Raw genomic sequence first — 23,329 nt, 5'->3', positions numbered from 1 at the left:
GCACTGAGATTCTGAAGAGAATGGTGGCTCTTTGCTCTGTTCAAATCTGCCAAACATACTGACATTATTCACTTCCGCTGAGCATTTTGCTGTGGGTGGCTGCCTGCAGCCATGCAAAATGAGCATTAAAACTCCTAACTAGGTTTCAGTCTGCCTGGGCAGATCGGGACGGGGGAGCGAGGAGCCCAACCTGCTCTGTGCAGTGCACAGTAGTGTTGCTCACTGGTGCTTGCATTTCACCCACCCATCTGAGCAGCTCTGGTGGGAGTCACTGTAAGCAGAGCCTGTTCTAGATCATAGGTTAGAGAAAAACAGTGGAACAAAAGCCCATAATAAAGTGTTGAATGGAGCTAGGTGATGCTTGTTTCTCAGTGTACGCAAATGCTTTTGCAATTTTTTTCCTTTTTTTTGCAAAGGCATCTGTTGTGCCATGACTCTAGTCTGCTGCAGGGATGCAACAAGAATTGAGTTTTTACAAGAATTACTGCGTAGCCTTCCTCGGCAGCTTGCCAGCCCTTGACTCTCCCTGACATTCAGAGGTGCTTGACCCTGAGCAACATGGGGTCCTAATACTTCAGCTGCTTCAAAGCAACCGCAACCTCTTGAGCTGCTTCACCTTCACCTCCTGGCCCACAAGCTGTTGGGTAAGAAGTGGGCAATGTTGTGTACTGATGTTTGAGGATGAGTTGCTTTCCGCTTACAGTGAAAGAAATCCCACTGTTGTTAGTAGTGCAGAATCCAGCCCTGCTTTAGGAAGGAGAAGAATGATCATTAACTCTGTATGGCCAAGAGGTATCATTCTGGGTACCCTCACAACATGAAAAATCAGAAGGAGAAGTTTGCGCATATTCAGCTGTCGTTCTTTGAAAGTCTGCAGTGCAGTCTGTGCTGTTTGTTACTGCTGGAGTTTAAGGAAGGTTTGCAAGAATGAAGTCATGTGTTAATTTCTTAGTAGTGTATTTACAGAGAAAGAATATTGTCCTGTCAAAGAGAAAGCGAAGTCTGATGTTGCTCTTTTTAGGTGTGGCTTCTTGTCCTGCAATATCATCAAACTAAGTGATAGAGGGGCTGGGCCCTTTTAGCAGCACTTCCCTCATTCCATGCTCTCCCTCACTTTAAAACCTCAGGAAACCTGTGCTGTGGTCCAAAACACTGAAAAAAATAGGTGTTTGAAAAAAGCAGGCACATGTTTGATTAACTTATAAGTCTTTAACAGTTGAAATGGGCAAAGTGCACAAAGCAGTTAGATGTTTTTGGTTTAGTTTTGTTAAATTAGTGATTGAGAATAATGAAATAAATCAGTCTTTCTAGAAAGGAGAATGTTTAAGTGCTGGGGGTTGTGGCTTGATTCTTTAAATAAATACATATGGTTTTGTGTGTGTACATACATATGTACATACAGAGATTTGCATACAGATTTACACTGCATTGAGATTAGTAGCAGTGAGTATGTAGGTAACTGAGTTACAGGGCTGTAGGCACATAATCTACACATCAGAGGGTCCTGATACCACAAAGAAACTCAGAAGAGCTAAGCACTAGCAACTGGTCTTGCCAGTGTGCTCCCCCTTAGCTGTGCTGATAGCTTTACTCACTGTTTTCTTGTAATGTTTTATGTATTTGACAGATCACAAGATTTTCAAGTTTTGTTAAAACCATATACAGAATTGTCTTCTGTGTGTCTTTCTGCATGTTGTCCTCTCTTAGTTTTTTGGCAGGATTGATTTATTAGAGTGTTAGTATTTTAGGAAAAAATTGTTTATATGTTTTGTAAATCTAACTTTGATTTCTGTTAGAGTGTTTAGAGCAGCTCATTATTGAGCAGGCTTGTAAGTGGTGTCGGAAGTGACCTACTCAGCGATCACAGTTGACTGTAGGTCATTTGCAGGTTGCACAGTCCTTTTGGTTAACCTCCTATATATTTTTTTTCTATTTTTTTCCACCTGTAAAACTGTGTGATTTTTTCAAAGCTGTGACACCACAGCTATGACATTGAGCCCTCCAATCCCTCCTCATAAAATGAGTTTTCTGTCACTAACTGGCAGTGGGACTGGTACTTTTGCTATAGGCATTAGGTAAGGACTCAAAAGGTGTGCCCTAGTGGAAGATATGGCTTTAGTGCTGGGTGTTGCCGCTTTCTTTGGAAGTTTGGACTCTTGGGAACTGATCGTTTGGTTTATGAAACCTGATCTTCTGAGTTGGGAAGGGTTTTTCTCCAGACTGGGGAGATGAGATGAGGAGGGCCGGCAGCTCAGGAGATGAGTCCCAGCTGAATAACCAAGGAGCCTTAGGCTGGTGCCGTGGGTGTCCATGACACCAGCGGGACAGGCTCAGGCCCCAGCGATGGAGAGTCCAAAGGAAGCAGGAAGCAACAGGGCACCAACCGTAAGGAATAAACAGACCATTCTAAAATGGGGAATGCACAGTGAATCTCTCTTCTAACTATATATACTTTCCCTTACACATTTGCTGTCTTAACTACTGCATATGTATTTTCCAGTCATGTTGCAATGGTAACTCACTGGTAACTGAGAAGTGTTACACATATTGCTAGAAAACCAGGCAGCTAAAAGACTAAAATGCACTGTGCTCACTGTAAAAATTGGCTTCTTATCTTGTTTCTTTTTATATGATAGGAGGAGGTCGTTGCGCTTCTTTTCTTTTTTTTTTAGAGGTCAAATGTATATGAAGTGCATGTTATTCTGAAGTTTTTGTTTGTACATCTTGCTGTCTAATCATCTGCATGGAAGACACAGTAGTGCCATGTCTGAGCTTGTTCTCTTGTGCTTGGTTAATATGAACTTCTCTAGATTGTTGAGTTTTCCCAAAAAACAACATTCTTTAATATTTAGTTATTTAGAGGCATCAAAATAAAAAAAAAATTGGTGGCCCTTTGTTTTCTTACAGTTTAAATACAAACAACAAAAGCCTTGTAGTTTAAAGTTAATTTGTTAGTGTAAATAAATTTCTTGCCAATGAGTATTATTGTTGTTAGACAACGAATGCAATAAAATGAGAAATCCTGAATCTTTATTAGAATTTGTATGGAGTCCTCACTCTCCTACTTATTTGTTGGTCATTCCAGAAGTAATAATAAATTGTAAGCACGACTGGACAGCTGCTTCTGCATGTCTTAGAGCCTTGCCCACTCATCCCTTACTTCTGCTTAATGCTGAAGATTATTTTAATCCCAGCTGTTAGGCAAAACAGTGTGATACACGGACCTCAGATTGGATCCGATTTGCAATCTATTATTATGTAAAAAGAAATAATAAAAATAGAGCAAGGAAAGAGAATGGCCATTTTCTTAATGTGGGGATAAAATGTAACATGCAGTCGTTTGTTATGACCAGTGCAAGTTCATGTAAAAATAGGCTACCTTCACACTGCTGTTAGTCCATGGTTTTTTGTAGTTTAAAGAGAGCTGCATTAGTTTTGATATGTAGAACATTTTATTATTTTATACTCAGGTATAGATTAGTTGTAAATGCAATGGACATTTCATAGATTCAAAATACAGCAGTCCTTCTGCTGAACACATTTAATACATCTTTATTTATTCTATTTTAGCAAAGCACTAAATTAGGGAGCAGCAAAAGGCCCAGACTCTCCAATTTGTCTAGTCATTTCAGTGGATTTACCTCTGGCAGAATCTAGGCCAAATATTCTGCCCTTAAGCTGGATGGGAAGCATCCTTAACCCAGACTCTGTATCCCCAACAGCTACATCATAAATGTTGTCTTCTACTAATATTGCCACCACCTGCGAGAAGATAAAAGAATCCTCAATCCACAAACAAGATGAAACTTAATTAAATACAGCAATGCCTTAAGATAATTAAGTCCAAAATAAAGACTGGCACCATTTATGCTTGCTAGACCCTTCCTTGTTGCTTGTGACCATTGTGTCAGATACCTGCAGTTTGGTTTCTGGCATGCCAAAACTGCTGGGGCATGGCGATAGCGGCTCTTGTAAGAGAAAGATGGTGAGTTATGAGGGCTGCCAGGCCAGATTCACCGCATCCAGCTTAACTACGTAACCTTGTAATTAGGAGGCCAGACTTGAGGTCCATCTTCCTCCACTGCTGTTCCTGCACTGAGGCTGCCAGTGTGTTCTTCATCTAAGGATGGTTAAACATTGAGGGGCAGGAGCTGTGCTTTTTTTGTCCCTTTGCTGCAAAATGTGTGCTTTTGCAGTCTTTCCTGCCCAGCACTGCTTGAATGCACAGTGGCCCAGCTTCAATTCCCACATCCTCCCTGAGGCTGCCACACTATGGGAGGGTGGCAATGGGCTTCAGACCCTCCCGCCACCACACTGAAAGGAATTTAGTACTACCTACTTGTCCTCCTCTCGAATGCTTTAGGAAAAGGTAAGGCCAGCCAGTGCATGCACTTCCACATACAAGCAGCACACAAGGAATGTTTTCATTAATGTCTAAATATAAAAAAAAAAAAAAAAAAAAAGGAAAAGGAAAAGGAAAGAAAAAAAAGAAAAGAAAAGAAAAGCCAGTAGCCAGTAACAAGTGAACACATTCTTTATTTTCTGAATGGCCAGAAATAATTCAAAAAGTGGGAGAAGTCTGACAAAACCCAACAGCTTGTAGATTTACTCATCTGAAGATGCTTAGGTTACAGGAAAATGTGAAATTAATTTTTCCATCAGTTACTTTTAACAATGCTGAGGCAAACACTGATTATTACACTTACACAACCACAAAGTAAACCAGTCAGTGTTTTAATTGTCTCACTACCACTGCTTTCAAATGTTAACTCTTTAGAATATGACACTTTATTTCAGAACAAATAGTGTCACAAGCCTAAAATATTTTTTTAAAAAATGCTACCATGCAAGCTTTTTAGCTAATCCCAAATAAATTAGTACCCCAGCCTCCCTGTATTTTGAGAACTTCCTTCAGAACAATGTTAGAATATTTGCTATTTAAGCTCTGAAAACAATGCATGTTCCTCAGTACTGAAAAAGGATTACAGCTTCCTCTAGAAAATCATGCTGCTTCCCAGGGAAGTTGAAGAAAATGTGCTGTAGGGAGAGAAGTTGCTAGGGAAGAAGAAACAAAGCCAGAGTTACTGTAAATTATATTCTTGAGCCCATAGTACAGCTGGCTGATGCGAAAGCCAAGTCCAGCAAAGGGACGAGACAAAAGCCGGCCTCATTTGGGGCCAGCTCTGTACTGCCGCGGGGAAGGGTTTGATCAGCTGGCTGCATGCTGTGGTTAGCAAAAAGCTTGCGATTGCGAGCCGAACGGATGCGTCCCTGGTCGCCCAAGCCTCCCAAGGCAGAGAGCAAGCCTTGGGAAGCGCTGGGCAAACAGCTCCATCCTCAGATTCAACTAGGGGCATTTTTGGAGAGGAGCAAAGACCACAGGTTCTGCAGAGACCAGCACGTGCCGAAGCGACGAGGCAGGCTGGTCAGCTAGCTGCACTGCTAAAGCTCCGGTTCCCCTTTAGCCATCACTAGACCCTTGCAGCATGTGCTGGTTGTATACGAAACCCCACGAATACCGGCAGGCCTTGCACAACAGCCTCTCTGCTGGCAGCCCGGCGGTGGTGCAGGGCTGAGCCCAGAGCAGAAGTCCTCCAGTGACACCAGGCAATGTGGTACCACCCAGGGCAGCTGTGTGGAGGACAGGGAACGGCACCAGCTCTCCCATGCAGCAACAACCTAAGCCCATCCCCAGCACAGGCTCTACGCTGTGTGGCGCTGCCCTGCTTGCCTCCAAGGAGGAACAGCAGCTCCATGGGTTAAGTTTCCTTTATGCCAGAGGATGAAAGCTATTATTAGGTTTATTGTCTTAGCAAGGAAAGCCCAGGAGCTGTCAGCACCCAGCCGTGCTGTTCATGGCCACTGCGTACCCAACTCTCATCCTGCAGTAACACGTCCTCTCAGCCAGGCCTGCAAAACCCAAAGACAGGTGAAGGCTGGCTCATACCCTGGTCCTGTCTCAGTGTTTGGGCTGCTACAGACCAAGTTATTTGCACTATCTCAGAGGAGGCCCTGTGTTTTGGGGGGTACCAACCTCCCTGCACAACGCTCGCCAGCTCAGCGGCGGCAGTGGCTGGTGGGGAAGCAAGTTGCAGCAGGGACCAGCAAAGGCAGAAGAGCAATGAGCACCCCGGCACCGGCTCATTCAGCTCTGAACTTTGTGCTTCATGCACAGCCTGCCTTTTTGTTGCCACACAGCAGTACGAGAATAGCAGCAAGGAAAGACCCTCCTGAATCAGCTAGGGCTGCAGCAGCTCTGCAACACAGCGGGTTGGCCAGCCTGGCTCCCAGGAAGGAGTAACTAACGGCATGCAGGCAGCTCTGGCTGGTGCAGCCAAGCAATGCCAGTGCCGGCATTCGCTGGCAGCACAGCAAGGCCCCAGCGGCGGAGCAGGCACAGGCAATAAAGTGCTGTTTGCTGCAAGTCAACATCTTTCACAAAACTGGAACTGGGATGTGAGACGGGAACCGGGAGGACAAAAAGAGCCGCAGGAACTGCCCTGCAGTGAGAACACCTGTACAAATGAAAGAGGCGCTCGCTCCACAGGCATGTGGTTAATGTGGTTAAAACGGAGGCTCCTGCAAGACCAGCATCATGCAGTGTGAAGCACCACACTGATTTCCAACTTGGAAGGACACTTAAGTCAGTTTATTAGAAGTGATACTAACTAACACCATTCTAAAAATAACATTAGATGGAAACCTGGATGGGTCTTTTAACAGTGCACAATACAATGTTACCAGTAACTCCCGATGCGTAAAGGTGAGGTGAATTAGACACTTTCTGCACAGAAACATAGCTGCAATCAGCTCCATACAGACTGAAAGTTAAACACTGAGTGCGCATGAACCACACGCAGAGGTAGTCACTGCAGCAGAGCGCCCACAGATGTTCCCTTTGCTGTAACAGAGCAGAATAATTGCTAATACACTTTTCACGGAAATAGTTGGGAGTTGTTTCCCAACCATCAAGGAAAAAGGCTTTTTTAAACTCCCTTTGGGAGACTTATTAAGAAGCCATTCCCAAAACGATGTCCCCTCTTTCCTCAGTAGAATTAAGACAAGCTTATGAAACTAAAGTAACATCTTCAATATTTTAAAACACTTAAATTTAAGCTATTTTAATGGTTTAAAAAGGGAAGAGAGAAGAAATGGGCTGAAATGACATTAATTCTCCTTCCACTGGTTCCTGAAGCGTTAGGGGAAGCTGGCAGGAAGGTTTAGAAAAAGAACCCTGGCACAATCCCTGGGAAAGCCCTCGGATCAGTGACAGGAAAGGGCATCAGACATGCAGTTAGCAATTTTCATGTAAAAAATCAATTTTCTCCAAGAAAAACCCAGAAATCCAGTCACAATAGATAATTCCAAGTCTGACAGTTTCAGCTATTGGTAATCACAGTTTGAACTTCAAGTTTACCCTTGGTTACTGACATTGGGTCATCCACCTTAAAGAGAGAAACTCTAATGTCTCACCTTAAATTCCATTTCTTTTACTATTGCATAAAACTCTCATTTCCCTTTGGGAGAGGAAAGCTAAAACACTTGACCATGACTCTGGTTAACCTTTATTTGAAGAGTCTTGTAATTAGCAAATTTAGCAGAAACTAAGTGAGTTCACATGGAATTAAACCCTTTCTGCTGCAACAAATTTCACCCGAGCTGGGCTATAGGTTGCAGTACAGCGCTCTGTGAAACACTGTGCCGATGAGCAGCTTTCCCTCGTAGACCGCAGCCACCGAGCTCCCCTGCAGCACTGAGCCGTTCTCGGCATACACGCGTGTCACCGTAGGCTTCTCCGAGAGGATGTTCTGGATACGCAGCACCTGCAGGAGGAAGGGAGAATATGTCCACTGAGATGGCTGCGGGTGAAAATTTCCCACAGATGGAACATCAGTATGTTAATTTAAACAAATTATTTAGATAGGTTGATAAGCTGCCGATAAGCACAACAGTTTCACCAAGTGATTCCTGTGATAGGGCCACCAATTCTGCTTCAGTGAAGCATGGTCCATGAAGCCTGGCGCTTTTTTAAAAAGCATTTGTGCAATAGAGAATGCATCCAACCAAGTAAGGCAGTCAGCCCCAGCATTAGGAATGTGCACATTTTTTCCAGGCTAGAAGTTGCCTATATCTACTTGTTTTCTTACCTTTTCCAGAGAGAGTAAACAACTGCCTGATGTTAGAAAGCTACTGCTATTAAACATGATCACTTTTACAAATGTCTTGTGGAAAGTTTAATACAACACTAAAATCAAATGGGCACTAACCAGCCACCTACATGCGCAACAGCTAGCGCTATGATGCAAATACCTCATTGATTTCAAAAGGAATAAAGAATTACAGCGTCACCTACAACTGAGCTAGACTTGCACAACTAAGTCTTCTGAGTGAGAACATTTCTGGTCTTGCTTTGCACTCAGTCAATATTTTTGTTTTGCAAAGAGGTGCTGGCTCAGTAATTAACACTGTTCATCAAAATCTGATTGTGTAGCCACAGCTGCACAGCAAGCAGCCTAAGGAGTCCACAAGGACTGAACTGCTCAATGGAAATTACACAGTTGTCTCCTAAGTAGCTGAATAGGTGTTTGTTAGCTGTGTATATATCGCTTGAGTTTTCCAGGTGAGACCAGAAGCTATAAGCTGGGCCACAGGGAGGTCTTTGCTTTCACAAAGGCTGGTCAGGCACCAGTTACGTTATGCCAGGATAAGTTGAACAACACAACTTTCTGGCACAAACAGATCCAAGAGACTAGTAAAGTCTCCCAAAACACACCTCAGAGGCAGGAAGATTTTCAGGACTGTAGTAGATCAGCTTCATCCCATTGGGATGACATCCCGTCCAGATGTCTCCAGTGTAAGGGTCAACAAACAAGTTATCGAGTAGAGTGTCCAGCTGCAGCCTCTACCCAACACAGAGGAAAAACAAAACAAAACAAAAAAAACCAGAGAAGTTAAAGCTATCAGAAGTCCTAGAAGCTAATTATAACACCATCCTATTTTCAGTCATAATCAGTAGACTTATCCAAGACTCTCATCTCACATAACTTTGACTGAAGAAATGTTTCGCATCATTCCACCGTCCAGGGCTGTTTTTCTTTTTCACCATACCCTTTCTGCCCTCCTCCACACCATGCAAAACCTGCTTGCTGCTCCAAACTCTGTCCTGTGGTTGCGTTCACACCTACATTCACGTTCGTTATTTCTGTGCTTTGCGGCTTCGCCTGCACTGACCGAATGAGACTCCCACTCGGGATCCCTGTCTGGTCGCTGGTGTGAGGGCCAAAGACACGAAGTGCTATGAGGGGAGCACAGCATCTCCGCGAACCCGCAGCAGGAGCCATTGCAAGCACAACATCATACGCGAGTGAGGGGGGGATCTGAAGCGTTCATGGAGACTAACCTGCCAATTTGCATATGCCTCTATTCTGAAACCGCAGCACCTTACCTTCACATGGGTTAAATTCCAGTTAGCATGCTTTTCCATAACATGGACACTATGATCAAGTATATCTGCAACATAGATGTACCTTCAAAAGAAAGAACCTCTTAGCAATGTATATGAGTAAGCAGATACCAAAACCAGTCAGTTCCCCATGTGCAAGCCCAGCTCTTTCTACGAGGAAATGCAGCCAACAGCTTTTACACAGCAACAGAAATTCCAAGAAGACCACAGGGCGCCGAACTGAAGCCAACCTGCTGAGGCACTAATGTAGTTTCACGCGGTGCCAGTTCCTCCATTACAACGCTCTGAAACTGGCCTTGGATCATTAGGTACACAAATATACTTTTTTTTTTTTTTAAGACCACCTGTCTAAACCACATAACTAGTTAATACACTCGTACAGACTTTAAGGCTGTAGAAAATTCCCCACTTTCAGAAAGAATGCTGTGCCACTAGTCCTTCCAAGCATTGTATACAAACTTCTTTATCAGCTGGTTAAAATGCAACAACCTTTGATACTACTGCATGCAAACCACTACATAAAGCAGAAAACATTGCCTATAGTTAGAGAGAGGGACATTTTACTTTTGGTCTACAAACACTCCATATTGCTTATATTTTACAGGTAGCACTTTGCCTTACATGAGCCAATTTAGTCACTTTAACCACAGAGGAACTGCATGCACAAATTAGGATTTCAGGATTCTCTTGTGTGATCCAACAGAGTCAGAGGCAAGGAGAAACTTACTTTCGATCAGGTGAAATGTTAATTCCGTTGGCTGAATAAAAGCCAGCTGCTACTTCTTTAACTTCTTTTGGGCTATAGTAAACAACATTTGACCAAGTCAAACCCAAGAACATCTCCAAGAACATCAAGATGAAGTCAGAGAAGTAGTGGTCATTGGTAGCATAGAAGCTGTCTGGTCCCACAGCTACTATATCATTCACACTAAAAAAAATAATAATAATAATAGAGAGAGAGAGAAATAAGAAAAGAATTAAATGAGAGCTATGAACAAGTTTTGCAGGATTGCCCAGAATCCAGCCGTGATACAGTTACTCAAAAGGTGCTGCAATTACAGATGGCATTTCAGATACACACTGTGTTTTTTAGACTGTTTTTGCTTTCAGTTTGTTTTACATGGGCCAGAACTATAAAGCGCTGAGACTTGAACAAGACCATGGGGCATTAATCAGTGATTTGGCTACCTGTTTACAAGCCCACAGAGACTTTCCGCTCTCTTTATTACACTCAGCTGGAAAACAGAGAATCGCTAGGTGTTGTGACAACTTAATTTTTCAAGCTCCCTTCATATTGCAATCATTTTGCAGCAGCATAGACCAAGAAAATTTTGTAGGTAGCAAAAAAAGAAAAGCTAAAAATCTACACATTTTCTACTGTGTAGCAAATTCGGGATAACAGAACATCTGAAGATTCTTACAGGCAGTGAACTAAGACTGGGTTACATGAGAGGAGGAGAAAAGGATGCCAAACTAAGATAATTCACTGGCATCAATCGACAGAGTTTAAGACTGATTTAGTGATATTTCGCAACTATTAAAATTTCTCATTCACAAAAGAGACTGGAAAAACACAGTACTTGATTACACAGCTAAGAAGTAATCAATGAGAGAAACAGGAAAGCCTTTTGAAAGAGAAAAGCTCTCTTATTAATATTACCCTAAATATAAAATTACCTTACTTTGGATTTTACCAGAAGCAGCCTATTCTTAGATGGGGGAAGACTGTATTTGGATCCAATACCTTGACAGAAGGTCATGTCGAACAGTTTTCAGGTGTACAAGAGAATTGTCATCTTCTGAAAATTTAAATACTTCTACAGTGCTCTTCTGATGTGGATGATTCACAACAAAGAGGTACACGGAGTCATCTTAAAAAAAAAGAGAAAAGAAAACAGCTGAATTTCACTAGGCCTCTGCAACTGCTTGAATCTCTAAGCATCCACAGCTCTGACCAGCCTCATTACAGAGCACATGTTGGTTTTGGGGCATTTAGCTCATGGCTTTTCAGAGGCAGAAGGACGAAGTACCAAAGATCTGCCACCCCATACAGCAGGATGCCAGCACAACCGGATCCAGGTCCCCAACGTTTGTTTGACTTGTCTCTCTCCTGAGAACTGCCATGTAAACTAGATTTTTACTATTTCAACCAAGGGAGGAAGAAAACAGGGCTCCACCTTTGCATCCAAGCCAATGGGTGCTGCAGGCAGACTCACTGTGGTGCCTGGTTGCGTGCAATAGCCACTGCCGGCTGGGAAAGAGGCCTTCTGGTGGCCTTGCTAAAAACCTCATCGAAAGGACAGGGAGAAGAGAGAGGAAGGAGAGTATGAAGGATCCTTTATTGGTGGTAATAGCCTTCCATGGGAGAACATTAGCCACCTCATGTCTTGGCCACAGAGTACCTGAGATTCTGGGTCTATAATTTACACTTTAGCCAGAGAAGTCCCCCTTCTGGTCACTACTGGACTGTGGAGCACACCTCTTGAAAATCCTTGAGCTCAAGGGTGAGATAGAGTAAGTGACTAAAAGAAACTTGAGGTGGTGTCAACACTTGAAACATTTCCTGTGTTTTCTTTCCTTTCAGTTTATAGAACACCTTTCTGCCTGAAAACGTTTTTCTCTCCCACCAAGTACAGGCTATTGGGAGTGCAATGCAAGGCAGTGAAGGGATTTCTGCTTGCACTCTCTGGGCTGAGGTTCGCTGCCATCTGCAATTAAAGCTCTCTTTACCTTCACCTATGTAAGTGCTGATCCCATGAGGGCTAAACGATGCCAGATCAAATCCACGGCTGATTCTCAGTTCAACTGCTCTTGGATTTTCTTCAATCAGATCCATCAAAAATATTTCCCCTGGCTTGTCTGGTGCAAAGTTGTGCATGCCTGGATATTTCAAACCCTGTAAAATCAAAATGTCACATGATCATTCCAGGGGGAAAGGTAACAGGAGCATAACAAGGCTGAAAATGGTGAAGCCTAGTTGGGACTTGTAAGCACACATCAGGATCTCCTCCAGCTTCCTGCCCCAAAGCAGGCAGAGGAGGGACAGGCTCTGCTCTCCCCAGTGAACCCCCAGTTCACAGTGCAGTGGTGTCAGCAGCACCAAGGCAGTGAGGAGCTGTGCTCCTGGGCACACGGCATCACTTACCAGCCGTGTCAGGCTCCTGACTGGGGCATCCTCCCCATCACCCTGCACCCACCTCCTTCCCAGGGAGATGGGCAAGGATGGGGGAATGAGGCAGGCAGCTGCATACAGGCCAAGCCCTGCTACCAAAATCCCTCCTTTCTTCCTCAAAGCAGCCTAATAAGCCTTCACCGTTCACCCTCTGCCAGCACAGGCTGCAGGCTCATCTTGGAGAGACCCAGCTGCTAGGCAAGCAGAGCACCAGCACCAGGGAAGGGACTGATACGCACAGGAAGACACCAAAAACCCACCCGAGCCTCCGATGCCACAGCAATGACTGCAGCTTCCCACCAGCCCCTCGCCCTGCACACAGCCCCGCATGATCCTGCAGCTCTGGGCTGCATGGCTCATCCCAGCCAACTTCAGCCCTGCAAAACCACGCCAAGGGAACACCTTCACCCAGGCTCTCCCCGTATTTTGAAATCACTCTTTGAACAATCACACTGGGGGAAAAACTGGAAGTCCAGCACAGTTAAGTGCATCCAACAGAAGCACAGTAAAGTCATGGTGAACAGCAGCAGTGTGATAGCTCACAATTTCTGTCATGAATTTTGCAACTTATTGCTCTCTTGAAGTTCCTAGAGCACGTAAATGAAAATAGCAGCTTTTGTTTTAGAAAGCAATTCCTAGCCCTCTTGATTGCAAAAAAAGCTTGAAAACATAAGTCCTAAAGCCCCCCCCCCCCAAAAAAAAAACCCCAAACCCCACAGGAACAATGAAGTCAACACATAAAATCGGGGGGGGGGGGGGTTAAGATAGGAAATTAACACTCATTTTTAACAAGGGAGAGGTTTGACATTTCAACGTTTCAAGTAAGCAGCATGAGAGAAATTCAAAGTTAGGCAGGGAGATGAGCAAATGCAGTAGGATACCCGTGTTAGAGCCACCACCACCACCATTTCTAAGTTGAAAAATGCACTTGCTCAAAGAGGAGGAAATGCTGGCTAAGCTGAGTCAAGCCTGTGCTATTCCTCGGGCGCCACACTTGTAGGAAAAGAGTGTGTCTGGCAATTTCCATCTATTGCTTCTGTAGGGAACAAATCAGGCGAGCCCTGCCCAGGGAGGAGCACAGACACTTACGGAGCTAATGAAGGCCAGCCCATTAGGGAGTATGTCGATGTCTTCCGAACCCCTTTCTGCAAAGACAGAGAAAAACAGTTTTTTCAGAAGATGTTAAGCATTCCCTGCTGAACAACCTTCTGTTGACTGCATCTCCAGCTCTCACAAATGCTCCTTTCTGCTATGACGGCACAACTGATGAAGTGCAGTGGAGAAAGCAGCAGCGGCTGCAGTAATTATTAAAAGCGATAGCAAAAGGCCCCCAGCTTTGGCCTTTAATGCTCCATATTCTGCAACAGCACTTAAATTCACTTCTTGCTTCTCCTCCCAGGCTGGCCACAGACACAAGGTGCCCCCTGAGCTCATGAAGTTTCTCTCCCTGTGCTGCACTCCCTGGGCTCACAGGCCACGTCTACACGGGATGAATCACCCATTTTTGACAATTATGATGTTCTGCAGCAACCGATTAGCGCCCACTTTCGATGAAGTGATTTTTCGGGGCAGGACCATAGTGATCACTTGACCCGTACACTTACGTAACGCAGCCTGGGAGAATTTCATACGCTAATTCCAGTAGTTGAGCTGGGACATTTCATTAAGATGGATAGCCAAATATTTAATTAAAGCTCTCAAGTGACAGCAAAACTACCGTATCTGTAACAACTAAGAGGTTTAATAGTTAGACCACATTTTTAACCGTGAGTAATCATTTCCAATTTTGCCCATTACTGTAATATTTCTCCCTGTTAGAAAAAGAAGACCCTTTAGTAAGAACACTAAGTAATTTTAGACTGTGATCAAGTACTCTCCACAGAGTATTTAGTCCAATGCTCAAGTATGTTTGCCAGCCTGCGCTTTCATAGCTTCTCCGAGAAGCCTCCCTGCTTTTCTCCAAAATGCAGCTAGAATTCCAGATAAGCTGGTTTCCAGAAAATGACTGTGTTAAACCCACCTGAGAGCTTCTACTGCAGGAGGAAAACGCTCTCCAGGTTTTATTTAACAAGGCAGCCAACACAGAGCTTTTCCACCCAGCCTTCCCCAGCTCTCTGTGCGGCGGGTGCCAGCAGTGGCTCTGTCCCAGGGAAGACCCCAGGACCCTGCGATAAGCCGGTGGTTCCCCAAATCATGCGTGGCCGGCAGAGACATGCTGGCGCGGAGATCCCGAAGGGCTGCCTGCGGAGGGGGAAGATGCCAGGAGCTGGCTACGCAGACATGGTTTTGGACCTCCATCCCTGTGGGCAGCAAAGCCTTCGAAGGCAGGACAACGGAGAAGCGCTCTGCCTGCACAGCCTGCTCCCGAGGGAAAGAGCCTGCAAAATCCTCAGGTTTCTCGTTTGCTTTTCTGTAACTCCTAAACATCCCAGCGCAAGTCTGGCCAAGCTATAATTTATCCAGAGGCCACCGAAAAACATTAAAATACGTCAACACCTTGTGGGGAGGAACCAGATCCCAAAACTCGCCAGTCCAATTAAGTGTGGCAGCTGCTGGGCTACAGCCGGACGTTCCCCTCCAGCAGGGCCCAGGGAAGACGCGGCAGCGCGGCCGCCCCGGCAGCAGCACTCTTTCTGCGTACGGTGGCTGAGTTTGGACTGGGCTCAGGCGGGGGGCCTGAAACATTTAGAAGTGCCCTGAAACACTTAGACCCTCGTGTTTTTCAACGAAAACTTTGAATTCGGGTGTTTCGGCTCTACTCATATCCTGGTTTAAACAAAATGTTCCTTTCCATTTTTTTGGCCCCAGCTCAATGTCTCGCCAGGCCCACCTTCCTTTTTGAAATGGGCAATTAGTGGCAATTCCCCCCTCCCGGCATTGCTGCACAGACAACAACATAAATACATTTGGAGAGGCTCCCTCACCGGGGTGACACGAGCCAGCCAGCCAGCTTTGCTGCTGCAGCACACTGGCGCGTGAACACATCGAGTGAGATATAATCATTTATCCCTGCTGAACGAGGCTGCCAAGCAGAGAGAGGAGAAAGCTCATTGGAAGCGGCCAGTTAAAAAGTACCCGTTCATGATGGACGTTATGATGGAAGTAAGAGAGCACTGCACTAAACCACCTGCTGCTACTTAAAAAGAAATTGCACAGCAAAGCAAATTTTGGCCACTTCTCAGCTAGATTTGGGTAAAAGAGAGCAAAAGCAGTGAGAAGACCAATGCAATGCTTATTCAGCTTGATCTTGCTGGGCCACTACTGCCGAGACTGCAGAGGCGAAAGGTTATATACACGGAGCTGCAGGTAACGGCCCGGGCTCATCCTAAGAGGACCCACTCTGGGCAGGCTCTGCACTGCCACTGGCACGGGGCTGCACGAGACCGAAGAGCTGGCAACTTATTCACTAGGTATCTGAAAGTTACCTGCATTTCACTATTTAACTGTACCACCGAACCCACTTTGTCCACTGAGCTATCTGAATAGGTAGGTTTTTTTAAAAAAAATATTAAAGATACCAAGAAAAATCACTGTTTACCCTAGAAAATTTATATTTTATTGTTCTCTATTTTATCATAGTATGAATTATTCTGCAGAGGCACCTAACAACAAAAAATTGGATTTTGTGTCCCAAAGCAAGTGAATTTCACATCTATATCCCCTGCATTTTTCTAAGATGCAAGTATTTACAGCAATTCCTATAGCAGCTTCTTGAACTTAAGGAATTACTTCAGGACATGTGGTTAATTTATTATAAACCACTAACATGATTAGGGCACCATAAAAGTCAGAAGATACTGTTCATTTGACAAATACAGAATTTTCTACATATTTGTGGATGAGGTTTAGGACAAACTGCAATTTTTTATCAGTTTGTTCAATGTTTGCAGCTGTGTTTATATTGCACAATATTTGAAAAGCAGAACAGATCAAAGTCTTAAAAAAAAAAGAGAGAGAGAGAGAGAAAGAAAGGAGGAAAATGTGCATAAAAATAAGGGTCCACTAGAGAATTTTTCTGTTTGCTGTGGGTTTGGTTCCATTACTACTGATGCATTGCTTTTAACATAATTACAATAGACTACACCAGATGCTCCATGTTTTTCTGTGTACAGAATGGGTAGTTTAAAATTATTTTGTACAGAGCTTATCCAGCTTATTACCTATGTCCCACTTAAGAGACCAGCAGGATTATTTTAATGGTTAAAATAAAAACAGTGTTTATTCAGCTTTATCATGGCATTTTAAAGGAAAAAGGCCCAGAAGGACCAAGATACACATGTAGAAAGATACCTTACATAGCTACAGTCACTCACATGAGCAGCCTTACAGATCTGAGCCCAGCAAAATCTCTGGTTTGAATTGCATTACTCATGCAGCACCTAGGTGTTAGGGCTCCCCAAGCTCCCTTAGTAATATAACCTGTGCCCAGTCATATTAAGTGAATTTTGGAAGACAGTTGGGGGAAGATGAAAACTTTTTAAATTGCAAACATCCTTTGTTTTCACTATTTCTGCCACATCAGACCCATAGAGTTAGGTTCTTCATTTTGCTTTTTCCTAAAGGCCAGCAGACGACAGCCTAAACGCGATACAAGGTGCCCAGCCCCAGGCGCAGGGAGCGTCGCAACAGCAAAGTGAGAAGCAGAAACAAAACTTTGTAAACTGTTCAGCTGCAGCTGCTGAGCAAAGTGGCATTCGCAGAATTCACCTAATCTTCACGTAAATGTCAGGCACCAAAACCAAGGTATTGTTCATCATTTTGGTTGGAAATTAAACTGAACTGTATTCGCATTTTCCAGCTTTCCATCTTTCCTCAACAGAACAAGCATTTTTGCGAACTCTTGTAAAGAGTGAAATAGTGAAAGAATCACTCAAAAATGATTTTTATATGAATCATCATCAAACAGGCATTATCCTGAGTCTTGCATGAGTAAATCATAGCTCAGTCTAGAAGACTTGGAGAGTTTTTTCAGGTGTGATTTCTAAAGACTTATTCTGCACATAACCCCAGGCAAGGGAATATTGCATACATTCATTAATTGCTGCAATCTGACTTCATAAAGATTTCTGATTCCTGAAACAAGGAAGAGGCAAGATTTACGAAATCGACCCTGTGACTCAGCAAGGCTGTTAAATCTCAAAGGCAAGGCTTTAAATCTCATCCAAAGATTTCTTTTTTTTTTAAACACACGCAAAATCCATGCAAATTTCAACAGAGCACAGACATTTCCAAAACACTAAGGAGGAAAGTACCCCAGCTATTAAGCCTGTATTAAGCTTGAAAATTAAAATTTGAGGGGTGGGGAGACACATCGCATGTTTAAAGCTATCAATATTATACTCTGGTTATACTAAAGGGAGAAAAAAAATACAGAAAAAAATTCTCTGGTGTTAAATGCTTGACCTAAAGTACAAAGTCAACATTTCAACCACTCTGTTAAACCTCTTCACAGACTAGACTGTGATCACAAATACGACCCCTTGGTCTTCGCAACCGTAAGGTTAAATTGTGCAACCACGCTGAGCTTCTGCGCACAGAGTGGTACAAGTGCTCTCCTAAATCTCCACGAAATGGGGCGTTAGGGGAGGCAATCCTGGCTGGTGTTGAGCAAGCCGGCCCCCGTCAGCCTCTCCTTAGCCGCACGCCCGTGCTATTCCCCGAAAGCGTCCGCCCTCGCACAGATCCTGTCCAAGAGGCGTCACCAGCTGATGGCCACCTGACGGCACCCGCCTCAACAGCGGGCGCACCCTCATCTAAAAGCCAAATCATTTCCTAAGTGGCTTAACGAAGGAGAAACATTTGCAAAGTACTGATTTTCAAGAAAAGGGACAGCAACATTAAATGCCAAAGACAAAAGCTATCACGCCAAAATAGCTGGTTTTTCAGTATAATCTTCTGCTGCTGCTTCTCCCTACCTAAGAGTCCAAGTAACAAAATATTTTTGAAAGCTAAATGAGCATTTTATTTTCAGGATCAGGCTCAGAAGCTGGCTTTAACAACCAGTTTTAAACTAAGACTGGACAAAAGCAGAGGACTCGGCCCTTTTGAGCACCTACCGATGCCTTTAACAAGCCGGCAGTTCGGGAGCTCTACTGGGTCGACTTCCCGCGAAGCATTGAGTCTCCTCCTGCGAGCAGAAAGAGCAGAGTTAACCGCACACAGACAGTTTTAAAACAAGTAACACTCCCAGCATATCTTTATTTTAGCTTTATTGCCTGCCATATCCCAGCAACATATCAGCTATAAAATATCACATAAGCAAAACCCAGTACTGACAACAGCAACTGCTCCAAATCACTGCAGTGGTTTGGAGATTTTTTTTTCTTTCAGAGATTGATTCTCCTATACTGAGCAGCTTCAGGGACTTGACTTTGTTCATGAGCTTCAGGAACAAGTTTTCATGAGCTTACATCACCCACTACAGCTAAAACACACAACAAAATGACGTAATCAGCCACACGTTTTCTTCAGGTCTCAGCTGCCTAAATATAGTAGCACTCTGCATAAGTTAGGACCAATTTTTTAGATGAGGAGAGGGCAACCTTTTACTCCATCCCACTGGCCATTTTTGGTGACTAGGTCACCGGTCGTTACACTTTCTTCATTACTTATTCTACATTCAAATTAGCAAGAGTATTGTTGCAAGGCAGGACTACTCATTTCCTAATGCCAAGCAGTACCTGGTACGATGATTTTCAGCAATTACCCCTTTCCTTCATCTTCTCTCCAGCTTCCCACCCACAGCATCATCATTCAGCTGTGCTTATGGTACCCCTGAATACCTACAGTGTTAGATCTGGGCAGGCACTGCCAGACTAGAGGTAGGTATGACGCACACACAGCCAAGTATCTGCTAGCAGATACAAATGGGCATCCACATATTAATTCCTATTTCTCCCTCTCCTCCCTTACGAGATGTGTACGATACTGTATGAAAGGCACCTCAGTACCAGGACCGCTGTGTCTGACCATGTGGTCCCCACACCATAAGCAAATACTTGTGCTTCCACATAAAAATGTCAAGCAAGTGTGCTAGATTGTTTTTTTCAAAAGAAAGCTTTAAAACTAATGTATTCTACTTTTTTGCATCTCTGTCATGCACACTTTCTGAGGATGTACTTGCTCAAAGGATAGGGAATCCTGTATTTAAAGATCCTGTAGCAAAATCTAGCCATGTTTATGTTATAGTTTTAGGCATAAACTTAACAGCAAAATCAGTCTGTGGCATGAGAAATATGTGATACGGCTGAGCACTGTTATAGTATTTAAGTCCTGCATTCTTTTAATTGCCTTATTTATAAATTTGAAATTGATTCAATACTGTATCTTTGCCACATAGAAGCCATCGGAGTTCTTAACATAAGGCAAGGAAAAGAAAAAAAAGAAAGAAAAGGATAAAAAAAGGCAGGGGAGAGCAAGGGAAAGGAGTCAACTTTAACTCTGCGAGCAGGTTGCCGCTGGGCAGGGCTGGCAGGCGGCCGGGAAGGGTTTCCCACGCTCGCCCCCGTCGCGCGCCGCCTCACCCTCTTCCACGATCCCCCCCGTCTCCTCTCCTGGCGCAGCCTAATCCGCGAGGCCCAGAGGTCTGCGGTTCCCACGCGGCCGCCAGCCGCTCCACAGCACCCGCGTGCCGCTGGCTCGGGCGGTCGTGCCCTACACTAACGCTGCTGCTGCCTCGCGACTTTTCCCTCTCCTCTCTGCACCAGATTTTACAGAGCAATCGGCAGCCGCCGCGGCACCAGCACAGCCGGACTCCGGCAGCTGCCAGCAAGCGATGGTAACGTCCCGACGGCATTCCCAGGTAAACACTTCATGAACTGGAATGGGAGTAATTTGAAAGGACACTGGTCACAAGCCTGCAGCATATAGAGAGGCTTTTTCCGAATGTGTCCGTTTATCTAGCTCAGGCAGCCTCAGCTCCGCAGCTGCTAGCCTAGACAGCTAACTGACCTTACTAAAAGTAGATCAGATCTGCAAACTGTAGGGGATGCAACTTTAAAAAAACCCCAGGAATTCTGCTACTTGGTGCAACTCCAGTGAACGGGACCTTTTCCCACCCAATCTGTTATTCTAATTAAAGTCCACAACCTCCCATTCTCCTTCCCAAGACCCAGGGAACAGGCACTGCTTTTCTTTGAGCAGCAACCTCTTACATATTCAAAGCCTCTCTCTCTCCATTTCCTCTTCTCCGGACTAACCAGTCCCAGATCATTCCTTTTTTCCCTGATGGGACTGAAAAACACACCCTCTTATTTTTTTTTTGCTCCCAGTTCTCTTCAAATGGCCAGAATCTTTCCGGAAGCACACTGCTGTTTTGCACACAGTATCCAAGCGGAGGGCCTTATCAATACAGCGGGTTATGAAATGATGACACTGGCTGTTTTTATATATATAAACACACACACACATATATGAACAGTAATGTCATATATGCATATTTTCTGAGGAAAACAGTAATACAGCATTATTCACTTTCAAGTTTTACAAATTAGAGAGGTTCTTCAGAAAAGAACTAGCAACTTTAAAAAGTCAATGGCATAATTCAGTGTTACTTCAATCAGTAATGCACAAGAACTTTACTTAGCAAGGATTTCAAAAATTCAACCACAAGAAGAAAACATGAAATTTAATACCTTTAATGATTAAAATATCTGAGAATATAAACCAGTCAGTTATATCCAATTCTGTTTTTCAAATAACTTTAGTAATTGAGAACTATTACTATAGTCAAACCCAGCAGCAGAGCATGTGAATAAGATATCTCCCTTTCTATAAAGGAGTCAAAACTTACGTCCATTTTACAGGTAATGTCCATTTTAGACCACTAAACCTGTGGAATCGGGCCCTATATCTGGAGGCTTGCACCCCCCCGGACGCACCGTGGCGCACAGAAGCTGCAGGACTCCCCTCTCCTCCCAGCCCTCTGGGAAGAAGTCCAGGAATATATCGGTATGTTTTCAGCTGCACAAGCCATGAGCTCGAGTTCATTCTGTAGCTATCCGCAACATAATAGATGCATAAACAAACCTGATTTAAAAGAATGAGATTTCTAAGGTCCTGAAGACTTGTAACAACTCTTCTGGTCTTACTATCTTTTAAGTAGTTCAGGGATTCTTGTTTCACAGCTTTTAGAGACAACATACCAAACTCAAAAGAAGCAACAAAAGCCTTTGCTGGAGTCCTGTCTTCTGGGTGGGGGCTGGTAGCAGAGAGGCCTGGCAAGAATTAATAACACCACCCCACACTTTCTCCTCCCAAGGCTGCAAAAAATGAATTTAGAGTACATTGTTATCTGAAGTTGTATGTTTACAAACTCCACCACAGCCTTATGGCCTGCTGCTATGCTGCAGCTTGCTGAATACACAGGAAAAAAAACAGGAAAAAAAACACAGAATGCTACAGACACTCTGAGTAGCCTGCTTCTAACAGGAGAGCCTACTCTACCAGATTCCCAATATTGCAGTTGTGCATTTGATTTGGGGGGAGGGACAGGACCGTCTCCTCACAGTGCTTTGAAACACTCCCCTCAACTAAAGCCTGGGAAGGCGTCCCAGCTCCACCTCTTCCCAGCCTGTGAAACTCGGCAGCAGGAGGGACTTGTCACCAGCCCAGTGACTGCTGCCGTTAGGTGGATGCAGTGCAAGTACACCTATATGGGGTACTTTGGTCCAGCAAGCACAGACCTCCTTCTGTAATTAGCTACAATTACTACATAACCAGAAATCGGTTAGTTGGATGCTGTTACACGGTCACTTCTCCAGCCTAAAATAACTAGTTACATATTCACATTCACATCTCACGGCCCATCAGTTTGACACCCCTGGGCGCTTCAGCTCAGAGTGGGTGAGCTTACGACTTAGATCCCAGAAGTGCATGCCCTGCCAGAGGAAACCTCACGTACATGGGGCCAGCATGAGCCAGAAGTCGGCCGCAGCAGAAAATAAAGCAAGAGTTTCTGGCAGTGGGATTTCCACTTACTGTCTGGCCAACCGGCGGGACAGGAGGTAAAGCTGCAGATGCCAGTTGCGGCAATGCAACTGCGCGCCCCCCCCCCACCAGCAGCTGCCCCGGCGACAAGGCTGGCGCCGGCCCCTGGCCCAGGGTACCACCTGCCTTGGGCCGCCCGGACCCCGCCGGCCCCGGGGGGGCTCGCATCCCCCTTTACGTCGGGTTTAGGCCTGAGCAGCGTTATCAGGGGAGCGCGGCTCCCGGCGCGAGGCCGGCGGTGGGGAGCGCGCCGGGCGCCCCCTCGGACAGGGCGCTCGGCGGCGGCACGGCCGCGGCGCCGCTCCCGGGACCCGCGGACCCCCAGCCCCGGCCGCCCCCGCGACTGCCCCGCGGGCCGGGGCGGCTCACCGGAGGGCCAGCAGCCGCTCCCCCACCAGCGCCGCCGCTATCCCGACGAGAGCCACCGCCAGCAGCTTCCCCATGGCCGCGCCGCTCCGCTCCCCGCGGCGCCTCCCGGCCCCGGCCCCGGCCCCGCTCCGCCCCGGCCCCGGCCCCGGCCCGCCCCGGCCCCGCTCCGCCCCGGCCCCGCTCCGCCCCGCCCCGGCCCCGCGGACGCGCCCCGTGAGCCCCGGGGCCGCTGCCCGGCCGGCGGGGCGCGGGTCGTTGCCGCCAGCCCCGCCGGCCGCGCCGCGCCGCGCCGCCGCCCGCAGCTCCCGGCCCGCGCGTTCCTGGCCGCGGCCGCCGTC

General features: G+C 45.4%; 1 protein-coding gene across 1 annotated transcript; it reads right to left on the bottom strand.

The window, feature by feature from the left end:
- Nucleotides 1–6,261: 6,261 nt before the first annotated feature.
- Nucleotides 6,262–23,092, bottom strand: LOC106483521 (serum paraoxonase/arylesterase 2). Its single transcript, XM_067292501.1, has 9 exons — nt 22,992–23,092; nt 18,692–18,762; nt 13,725–13,780; nt 12,194–12,359; nt 11,208–11,334; nt 10,191–10,391; nt 9,446–9,527; nt 8,774–8,902; nt 6,262–7,823 (listed from the first exon to the last, which is right to left on the bottom strand). The coding sequence occupies exons 1-9, from the start codon at nt 23,063–23,065 to the stop codon at nt 7,665–7,667; spliced, it is 1,065 nt and encodes a 354-aa protein (XP_067148602.1). The 5' UTR covers nt 23,066–23,092; the 3' UTR covers nt 6,262–7,664.
- Between the last annotated feature and the right edge of the window lie 237 nt (nt 23,093–23,329).

Source organism: Apteryx mantelli, chromosome 2 (genome assembly GCF_036417845.1).
Source record: "Apteryx mantelli isolate bAptMan1 chromosome 2, bAptMan1.hap1, whole genome shotgun sequence".
Classification (NCBI taxonomy): Eukaryota; Metazoa; Chordata; class Aves; order Apterygiformes; family Apterygidae; genus Apteryx; species Apteryx mantelli.
The sequence above is the reverse complement of the archived record's forward strand: the minus strand, read 5'-3'. Positions and strand labels throughout refer to the sequence as shown.